Source organism: Amphiprion ocellaris, chromosome 5 (assembly GCF_022539595.1).
Source record: "Amphiprion ocellaris isolate individual 3 ecotype Okinawa chromosome 5, ASM2253959v1, whole genome shotgun sequence".
Taxonomy (NCBI): domain Eukaryota; kingdom Metazoa; phylum Chordata; class Actinopteri; family Pomacentridae; genus Amphiprion; species Amphiprion ocellaris.
In genome coordinates this window covers 1,624,364-1,635,550 of record NC_072770.1, presented here as the reverse complement: position 1 = coordinate 1,635,550, position 11,187 = coordinate 1,624,364, and the positions used below count along the sequence as shown (strand labels likewise).

The window sequence follows — 11,187 nt, the reverse complement described above, 5'->3', positions numbered from 1 at the left end:
TTGTAGTGGTATCTTATGTAATAATCCTAATTTGAACTTTATAGTTATGTTTCACAGCAAATCAAAAGTAAAATGAACAGTTTGACAACTTTATTCACATTTTTTTTGAAAACTGAAGATTTACATACCAAAGAAATGATGAACTCATAAATTGTAATACACTTTTAGATTACATTTAGGTAAAGTTACGTCATCCAGCTACTGCAGTAAAATACTGTCTCTCGATGAATTCAGATGTCATCGCATCGAAGCTGAAAAGACACTAATGCAAAACAAACAGTACAGCTCCATGAGGTAATGAATGTGGTTGTCACTTTAGTAGAAATGAATACATCTTTAGCATTCGACAGCATCAAAGGACCAAAGTGGAATAGGTAGGTTCATTATTTCTGCAGATAAAATGTATTTCTGCTCAGTGTTTACAACACAGAATAATTCAGATTACAATAATTCAGGTCAATTAATCGTCCAATTTATTCATTCACAGTATTCATGTAATGATATCTTACACCTCTCTTACATCTCCTGAACCCCATGAGCCCCTTATCATAATGGTGCAGAGGCAGCAAAGGCAAAAGTAAATACAAAGGACCAAACGTGCTAAAAGAATGCCAAATTACTGGTTGAAATGGTTAATGTCTTTGATGGTATCAAGTTGAGGTGAACTGATTGTTGCTCCAACTGATTATTGGATTAAATATTCAATATGTCTGGGATCATCATCCTTGAAATGTTTTAAATGGCTGCTGATAAAATAAATACATTTAAAATGGCTTTGGCTCTGATGTAGCTGTCTCTCTGTCTGTAGTCCTAAACAACATCCTGCCCTCAGCACCATCTGACTGGTTCCATATCACAGGTAGCAGCCTTTGAACTGTAAAGTTCTCTTTCTAGTAAACATAGGTTAAAAAAAGCAAATACACAGTTTTGTGTTATTCTGTATTTTTTATTTTGCAACCAAACTACTGATTAGGACAAGTTTTTTTCTTGTTATTTTGCTCTGAGTCATTTAACATTAGTGTCTGCCAATATCTAAATATTACAGATCAGCTGCAGTATCTAGCTTTAGCAGCTGGACCCTGCTATTGTTACTTCACCAAGGAATGTGTGGAGTTATGTGACGATTGATGTTGGTTTGTCTGTCTGTCTGTCTGTTAGCAACATTACTCAAAACAGACCAACGGATTTGCATCAGATTTTCAGGGAAGGTCAGAAATGACACAAGGACCAAGTGATTAGATTTTGGCAGTGATGCAGCTTATAGTCTGGATCCATGGATTTGTTAAAGATTTCTGTATCCTTGCGAGATAGCAGCATGGCGTCACTGTAACCATGACAACAAGTGAACACTACGTCAGCTGCCTGCTGATGATCACATGATTGTGATCCTACTACAAATCCACCATTGAGGACTTATCAGGACATATCCATCAGAAATCATACAGCAACTGAGCAGCCTTGGAGGATTACTACGCTCTCTGAGTGCTTTTCTTATTACAGTTTTTCTCAATTGATAAGACACTAAATTCCATCCACTGCACACAGCCTCCAACTGACTGCACACATTTCTCAAAAACAGGACTCTGCTGTCCAAATTTTGGACACTATTCATGGTTTGCACACAGTTTCCAAAACTCTTGCACTCTTTTTGCTAAAGACTGAACATGTTTATTGCTCATTTGAACACACTTTTCACTCATAGCACACATTTTTCAAAAAGTGAACACTAGGAAGCAGAACTGGGACACTGTTCCAACACTGCTGTCACAATTAAGACACAACAAGTCAAAGCTGAAAACACTTTTACCAATGAACTGCACACTATAAAACCTGCTGGGAAGCAGAATTAGCTGTTCAGAATATAATCTGTTGTTAAGGTCATCAGAGGGTAAGGATGAATAAAGTAAATGGTTTCAGGTTTACTGTGGTTTACTTTACATGTATGTAAATGTTGTTTGTCACTTCAGTGACATGTTTATACTGGAACAATACAAGCAGTCAGAAATGTTCTGAGAATACTGTAAAAAATCTAATGCAACATTCTGGTTCACAAGTGCTGGTAAAGTTACAGAAAGTGTACATGACTGACTTTTTCTTTGTTTTGTGTGTGTTTGTTCCAGAGAGTTTTTCACTTGGATTCTGATGATACACATGAATACATCTGGAACAATGTTAGTTTTCATAGAGGACTATTGATTCAGGAATGGTCCAGTGTGAACCCTGAAGTTATTGTGGTTTTTCTGCCTCCATATTCTCCCTTTCTGAATCCTATAGAAGAATTCTTCTCTACATGGAGGTGGAAGGTCTATGAGCAGCAGCCATACTTTGGGAAAATCTCCATCAATCAGTGGTCTTGGCATGTGGTGATGTTTCTGTTGATGCATATCAGGGCTGGATCAGACACACTAGGTCCTTCTTTCCATAGAAAACACAGCTTGTGATGTTGATGAGGTCCTGAGGTCTGACCAGGCTGAAAGAATTGATGCAGACGTGGTGTAAATATCTGCATACTGTACTGTGGACAATACAGTGCTGTATTTGTTGTCTAACATTATTTTTATTTTATAATGTACAGTCAGGCACTGCAATGACCTCTGATTCATCTATAGGATGCATTTGTGTTTAAGTTGTCATTTTTGAGGACTGTATCGGTTTTTTATACTTCATGTGAAAACACAGTGAGAGAAGAGTGTTTTGTATTTAGCAGTGCAGTGTCCTAGTTTTGCTTTGTGTGTCTTAATTTTGAAAACAAAGTTCAAATTTTGACAATAAAGTGCACTCGACACAAGTGTGCAGTGCTTTGTGAATTGTGTTCAAATAAAATAACAGTGTGCAGAGTGTTGGGAAATGTGTGCTATTTTTCAGGAACAGTATCTTATCAACTGAGAAAAACTGTAACTGAAGTGATGCAGTTAAGCTGAATCTATAGTGGTCACAAGTATAGTTGTTTTTAAAATTAGCTGAGTCAAATTTCACAAAAATGTTATTTATCAGCCTGTATGGTGCTCCTCTACCAGATTTACTTTGTGATACAGAACGATGGTCTCTACTTATTGAACTGCAGTTTGCATGATACTAGATAATTTATCTTATCTTGTCTCATTACTAAATGGAGATGACTGTCATGCAATCACTGTGTCTATATGAAGTGACTGAACATGACTGCAGTAAACAGCTCTGACAGGTTCTGCTGAAAGTCTTTCTGCAATTTCCCCTGTCGTCAGAGATGCTCAGTGTGTCCACATGCTATTACCAAGATGTGCAGTTCCTTTCAGACCAGACACTGTAGGTGCGATGTAACCTCTTCACTTACTTGTAAATCCAGCTTTAAACCTCAACTGCACAGCTACAATCTGACAGACGGATTTCCTAACTGCAGAGTTTAAGTAACAACAGTAAATCCACCAGTTGGTATTCCATCACACTCCACTGTATCAATATGTGATTCCACTGATATATTAGATGGTAAGAGCAGTGATTAGCACTGTCGCCTATCTGTGTGAAGTTTCCATGCGACTCTCCTGGCTTCTTAAATTTCACTTATACGATTTAGTTTAGATGTTATATATTTGCTTCAGTGAGTTAATTCTGTCTCCAATTGTTATTTTTGTTTCGTATTTAGGAGTTTTGTTTGTCATATTATATCACTCTGTTTTTACTCCGTGAAGGAACGTGGTGGAGTTATGTGATGATCAGTGTTGGTTAATCTGTCTGTCTGTCTGTCTGTCTGTGTGCAACATTACTCAAAACGAACTGACAGATTTGGATGAAACATTCAGGGAAGGTGAGAAATGACACAAGGACCAAGTGATTAGATTTTGGCAGTGATGCAGCTTATAGTCTGGATCCATGGATTTGTTAAAGATTTCTGTATCGTTGTGAGATAGCGTCACGGCGTCACTGTAACCATGACAACAAGTGAATGCTACGTCAGCTGCCTGCTGATGATCACATGATTGTGATCCTACTACAAATCCACCACTGAGGACTTATCAGGACTTATCCATCAGAAATGATCCAAGGAATAGTGATTAAATTGTGGGGATGTTTCTGAGTCCCATCAATTCCCGCCACCTGCTACATATTTAGATCATGCGATTTTGTATCTGTACATAACATACACATGCATAACTCATGCATGTGCTCAGCGCAAGGTCATTGTGTTTGTGGGTACATCTATATTAAATGGACACATTCTTTGCTGCCGTGATTTCTGATCATCAATAACTAATAAACAAATGCTGCATTTCCCACAATGCCATATGGGGGAATGAGCAGCCTTGGAGGAGGACTGCACTCTCTGAGTGCTTTTCTAGTTCATTCCTGTACTGACCAGAGGAGATGTTTACTAGCAGAGAGCATTGTGGGAGTCTCGCTAGTGAAGGACCACTGTGACAGAGACTTGTATGAGGCTCGCTAACTTCAGGCCAGTGAAGTGGGTGAGTTTATGCCAATACCTCTTAGTTAATCACTTCTGTGATCAGCCCTTATCAGGAACTGACGTTCTGAGTTTTAATTTTTTCTGCAAATGCGCATCTGTGTCAAATATCAGTTACTGCTTTACTTGATTATGAACAATCAGTAAATCTGTTTAAGTTCTATATTTGTGCTGGTTTAGAATTAGCAAGAAAAAAATCAAAAAGACTGCACAGTAAAAATGAATGGACTTGCTTTCTTCAGTGCTGCTTGACTGTAGAGTGGAAAGGGTCCTTGGAAACTCTGGATGGGTGGTTGACTGTGGAGTAGGAGGGATGCTGGCTGCTGTCCAACACTGTAGAATACACGTCACCAGTAACTTCACCAGAGCCATTCTGAAAGTTGACTGTGGAGTAATCCATAAAGGCAGCGGGGTTTGTGGGAAAGGTGGCAGTCATGTAAACTGTTTTCAGTGAAATTCCTGGGTCTGACTTCAGGGAGGACTCTTGTATCTCCTCATAGACAGCCTTCCAGAATGAACAACACACAAATAATCGATGATCCAACCAGCATGCAGTGAACATCGTGAGGATCTCAAAGACAGACGTCTTTTATGAACTGATAAACTGTGGCAGGCCAGCTTACATACATAACTCTAAATAATCAAAAAGAAAAGACATCAAACTGTCTTTATGATCCTCTGTCATTGTGTAACACATTATAGATCATTGAAAAGTATTCAATTAATGTTAGCAATTAATGTGTAGCTAATACTGTAACACTGAGCCCTGTGGCATCATGCACATATGACTAAACTGTATTTGAATACATCTGGAAGTATGGATGCTGCATTTACCTCTTTGTTTGGTGCGTCTCCATCTGTGCTGTTATTTGAACACTCAAATCCTATCACAGAAGAATAAAAAAATATATAGCAAGGTGAGAGAGAGAGAAGAAACTGACAGAAAAGGAAAGGAACTATTCACAACAACAGCTGACAGTTACAGCTGCTTGCCTTTAGTTATTATGCTGCTATAGGCCTAGACTGCTGGGGAACCTCTCTGGATGCACTGAGCCCTTCTCTAACTACCTATGTATTTACTATATATACCATTATTGCATTACATTCACTCTGTTTCTTTCTGTGTCCTTTCTCCGAGTGTCCCTGGTCCCAGAGCTGGATGCTGGATGCTTCAGATGTGTGGCTGTGTTTTATGGTCCTTGTGTCCCACCCCCCACCTCTCTATCTCTACCTCTACACCTCTATCTCTATCCCTCTACCTCTTCCCCTCTACCTCTATCCCTCTATCTGTATCCCTCTATCTCTACCTCTCTACCTCTTCTGTCCCTCTCAACCCACCCGGCCAGCAGCAGATGGGTTTCCCCACATTAGAGCCGGGTTCTACTCGAGGTTTTTTTCCCTGTTAAAAGGGTGTTTTCCTGCCACTGTCTCCTTTTGGCTTGCTCTGGGGGTTCAGGCATATGGGTTCTGTAAAGCGTCTCGAGACAATTTGACTGTAATTGGCGCTATATAAATAAAATTGAATTAATTGAATTGAATTGAATTGTTTTATGATCTGACAATTGTGTCCGCACACTGAAAACTAAACAAATTTCCACACATTTCAATATTTGAGTGTATGAGACTTGATATTTATTCAGCAACAATTCATTTATGTAGTTACTGTGTGCTGGCCTCCAAAAAGAAAGTGTGTATTTGTGTGTTTGGTAAAAGTTACACTTACGCTTGTAGACAACGACCAAAACAACCACCAGAACTAGCACAGCTACACAAACAGCCACAGCTGTGACTGCAGTTAACCAAGAGCCACCTGAAGACAAAGTCCCAGAGATAAGAATGAGTAACAGCCAACTGTATGTGTTTAAACTAGGCCTGGGGATTTAACATGTGTTACCATATGTTCGATTAATTACAGAAAAAATAATGCGTTAAAAAATCAATGTATTTAATCACACCTTTCTCAGTTCCCTAATTTCTGGCACACCAGTAACACTGGTAAACACTCTAGCCCAGTAGGTGGCGCTAATGAACCTAAAGTCTGTTTTCCAGCCGTGAAGAAGCTACACAAGACACACTGAGTGATGTCAGCACAAGAAAGTTTGGTGAACAGTGAAGGAAGACGAGACGCATTGAGCTTGTTGGGCAGAAAGATTTCTTTAAAAATCTTCCTGATGGCAGCTTGGATAAAAATGTGGTTGTGTGCAAATTGTGCAACAAAGAGTTTTCTTATCACCTCAATGCAAAACATGTTGCTGTTTGCACCAGAGCTAACGTTAGCTACGACAGTCCTGGTACTGGCAAACGGTGTAGCCATCCCAGAATACACCACTTGTCAAGACACTGATAGTGCTTGAGTTTACAAAAAGTTGAATATAATCGCTATGATTGGACTCCACAGTAATCTGTGAATGTAGTAGACAGATGAAAAATGTAAATAGAAATGAAACAAACATTTTTGTTGTTTTAGTTCACATAGATGTCTATTCATCCATTCAGTCATCAACCAGCATTTATATCTTTGCTTATTGTGTCAAATATTGCTATTTGACACAATGCGATTAATTGCGATTAATTAATTACAAAGCCTCTAATTAGTTGGATGATTTTTTAAAAATCACATCCCACCACTAGTTTAAACACACAAATTCCGTCCAGAACTGTCTCCATTATTGAATATACAGACAAACATGTTTTTCAGTCACACAGACAGCTTCTTCTTCCTACTCTTGCTGTAGCTTTCTGGAGTACTTTCTCACCTTGAATCCTGTCAGTAGTTGGTGTGGTTGAGGAAGTTGAAGATGTCACTGTAGAAAGCTCTGATGCAGACAGAATAATGGAGGGTGTTGTTGGAAGCATTGGGAACACAAAGACAGTGAAGTTATACATGAAAGCAGTGATAATTTAACATGCTGCCATAACAGATAGAGGATCAAAGTGTAGAAACTGAGAGAAAAAAATCTTCTTAAATATTTGGAAAAGTTGCCATCACACACCTGCTTTCATGAAAATATATAAGCAGTGATGAACGCTAGAAACTAGCTTCAACAACCTCCATTACATTTACATTATCATTCAAAAGTTTGGGGTCACCCAGACAATTTCATGTTTTCCATGAAAACTCACCCTTATGTAGATATTCCATTAAAAATCAGCCGTTTCCAGCTAGAACAGTCATTTGCCACATTAACAATGTCTAGAATGGAGTTATCATTCATTTAATGTTATCTTCATTGAAAAAAATGCTTTCAAAAATTGCAATTATTTTTAGTCATACCTTAACAACGGATACTCACTTTTAACGTCCAGCCGTACTTTTGTGAGTGAAACTCTATAAGTTCTGTCAGCTGACTCGAATCCACACCAGTAGAATCCAGCATCCTGTGAGGACACATTCCTGATGGACACGCTGAAGCCATCAGCTGTGGGTGTGAAGATGAATCTCCCATTTGACTTTCTAGAAGATTCGCTTGATAAAATATCCTCAGAGGTACAGTCGATGTCTTTGCAGAAAATATTGGGCTTCTGTGGTTTAGAGTCACACGAGATGATGATGTTAGCTGTTATGCCTGCAGTGTAAATAACTGGTCCTCGGCATTGTTTTATATCTGTAAATAAAACCAAAAAATGGACAATTTGAGTGCTTTACATTGTATTAGTACGTGTATTGTGTCCTTTGCAGCAAACCGGTGTCCATTTGTCTTTTGGATTGGGAAAGTCAGTAGAAACTCTGGGATTTCAGAAAACTTGGGACTCTAACTGAAATGTCTTTCAACCACAATATCAGTAACAGCAACAGCGAAAACATCAATAGCAACAATGATAACAACAATAACAGTGACAATAACAATCATAACAGCAACAACAATAAAAATAACAACAGCAATGACAACAATAATTAAAATAATATCAAAAACAACAATAACCACAAAAACAACAAGAAAAGCACTGAGGAGTACTCCACCAAGGCTGCTTAGTAATCAATTTGTGTATTCAGAAATCACAGCAACATGGAATCTGGCCATTTAATATGGATCTACCCTCCATCTAAATCAATAAAGCAATAATGATGTGTGAGCACAGGCATGCGTTATGCATGTGTACGTTATGTATTGATACTGAATTGCGTGACTGAAATATGTGGGGATGCGGGGATTGATGCAGGCAGCTGACGTAGCGTTCACTTGTCATAGCGACAATGATGCCGTGCCGCTATTCTAAAATCTAATGAGCCAAAATCTATTGAGCTGGTCCTTGTGCCATTTCTGACCTTCCCTCAAAATTTCATCCAAATCTCTTAGTCTGGTTTTGAGTAATGTTGCTAACAGACAGACAGACGGACGGACAGGTTTACAGAAGTACAAACATACGCTGATCGTCACATAAATCCGCCACGTTCCTTGGTGGAGTAACAATAATAGGAAGAAAAACACCAACAACAACAACAACAACTACAATCTTAACAATAATAGTGATGATAATTCTGAGAAAAGATTTCTTACCATCATCAATCTCTATTTTCTTTCCATGTTTACCGTTAGATGGTGGGAGAAATGTACACTTGTAGTCCCCATTGTCAGAACGTTTAATACGTTTGATGGCCACCCTCAGGCTTTTATTTAGAGTGTCATGGTACAGTGAAAATCTGCCGATATTTTCCCATACATTGGTTTTAAGGGTTTGTAGACGCCATCCTTTTGGAATTGATACTTCGACCGACCGATATTTTTTATTTTCTTGAGGATATTTGCAGATGAATTGAATCCATCCTCGTGCACATACTGTCACCTCATCTGAGGCTTTAATACCTGTAGATGGAAGAGACATATTTTAGGAGACTTATATATCAACCAACAAATGTGTGTGTGTGTATACATGTATATATATATATATATATATATATATATATATATATATATATATATATATATATATATATATATATATATAGTCTGTAATATGAGGAATAAAATGTTAGTGATCTATTTACCTGTCATCAGTGAGAAGATGACAAGCAGACAACTCTTCATTTTGTTGGTTTTGGATGCTGGTTTAGTCTGACTGGTTGAACTGCAGCTGGTTTCCTCCTGTTGGTTCGTCTTCAGTGTTCTGTGTTTCCTCAATTTGTGACGGTCACCAAAACAGATTCCACTCTTCCCTGTTCAGCCCTCACCTTCTTTCTCTTGAACCTAACTCGTTCCTCATTGTACCTTGGTTATGTTCTTTGTCAGAAAAGAGGAAATAAGTTGCGTGTGAATGAGGGGAAAAAACAGCTTGAATAATAGGAAGTCTCTGACACAATATATAGAATTTCAGCATGCTGCACGTATCTCCAATCACCTTATTTAACTCTGTACTATTTCTGAATCATGCTTGTTTTTTTCATTATGTGCATTTGATCTTCGTGCCAGTCTCTTTTATTTGTCTCTAACCTGTGTCTAATTAGTCTAATCTCTGTTCTGTGTAAGGACAGCCTGCTGTTCAGCTCAATCATCTCTAAATATTCATCACATTCTGATGGTTGCAGCTTCTCATTGCACTGAGGAAGGCAGGCTTGTTGGCTTTCTACACGAAAAGGCTTTTCTTTGGTGATTTTTTTGAGTGCAACATGGTGTTTAAAATAATTTTGATAAAATGTCAGTGTTTTCACAAATTTTTTGGTTATTTTTAACTATGTCACTCATGATACATTAGACAATTCTTTCTGTTTTGACAGTTTCTGTCTCTCACAGGAGATGTATTTTCGGCGAGAAATGAGTTGTGCAGCAGCCGAATCTGTCCTAGTTTTAGTTCAACGACGGCTAGTTTAGACGTTTGACCAAGGTTTTGCGATGCCACGGACCTCTGCACTCTGCATCAAATTTGCATAAAGTAGAAGTTGAGTCTACTTTATGCAAATGTGCTGTGGCCCACTCTGGTGTGTGTTTTATTAATAATTAAAGCAGTAATTAAGTACACAACTATAGTAATTAAATAATATAATAATAATGCTACAATAATATAGTAATTAAATAATACTACTAATAATACTATAATAACGTAGTAATTAAATAATTACTATAATAAATAATTACTATAATAAATAATTACTATAGTTGAACAGGTGTCAAATAAGAGAAGCATGCTAGCAGCCCTAGATGAGTAAAGGAGCATCCTGTAGTATTTGAGCACCAGAAAGTCCTCACACTGACCTCCAAACACACCATCAGATCACACTGATTGTGTTGTAACCTACAATTTAAAGCCATCTTTCACAACTAATAACACAGATCGTTTTTCCTGACAATGCTCTGTGGGTATCTTGGCTGTGTGGACTGGGAGGGACACCTCCTTATTTCACACAGCACTAATGGTTTTTGGCCGATGCTGCGGGTTGGGAGCCGATAACGTCCATCATCTGCTCCAAGTGAAACATGGAACAATGGCTGAGTGCGTGTTTATGGTTTGTGAGTGTATTTGGTGGGACTGCCAGCCCATCTGGAAAGAAAACACAGATAAGATAGAGATTTTATTTGACTTGGGGTCTTTAGACCAAATCAAATACATCACATGCTGGGCTGATTGGTGTTTATAAAGACTCTGGCTGTGATTTACTGGTTATTTACAACCTGCTGGTGAGAAGAACACGGGTGATGGGGTGAAAGCTGAGGTCTCCTTACGGACTGTAAAGAAACAACCAGGTCTTTGTTAGAGTGGATTTATTTTGTCTGTTTGTGCTTCATTTTGTTGATTTGTTAGACTTTTTTCATGAA

General features: G+C 38.3%; 1 protein-coding gene across 1 annotated transcript; it reads right to left on the bottom strand.

Annotated features, from left to right (window-relative positions):
• Positions 1-118: 118 nt before the first annotated feature.
• Positions 119-9,914, bottom strand: LOC111568424 (uncharacterized). The gene is made up of 7 exons (XM_035948047.2): positions 9,426-9,914; positions 8,938-9,243; positions 7,732-8,043; positions 7,195-7,254; positions 6,162-6,248; positions 5,273-5,322; positions 119-4,943 (listed from the first exon to the last, which is right to left on the bottom strand). Exons 1-7 carry the CDS (start codon positions 9,463-9,465, stop codon positions 4,677-4,679), a joined length of 1,122 nt encoding a protein of 373 aa, XP_035803940.2. The 5' UTR covers positions 9,466-9,914; the 3' UTR covers positions 119-4,676.
• Between the last annotated feature and the right edge of the window lie 1,273 nt (positions 9,915-11,187).

Bases quoted from the DNA above. Each gene is read 5' to 3' on its own strand.
- LOC111568424 (XM_035948047.2), bottom strand. From the start codon at position 9,465: ATGAAGAGTTGTCTGCTTGTCATCTTCTCACTGATGACAG. The intron at 9,244-9,425 runs GTAAATAGATCA...TTCCATCTACAG, and splicing joins CATCTTCTCACTGATGACAG to GTATTAAAGCCTCAGATGAG. The intron at 8,044-8,937 runs GTAAGAAATCTT...TTTTATTTACAG, and splicing joins GAAAATAGAGATTGATGATG to ATATAAAACAATGCCGAGGA.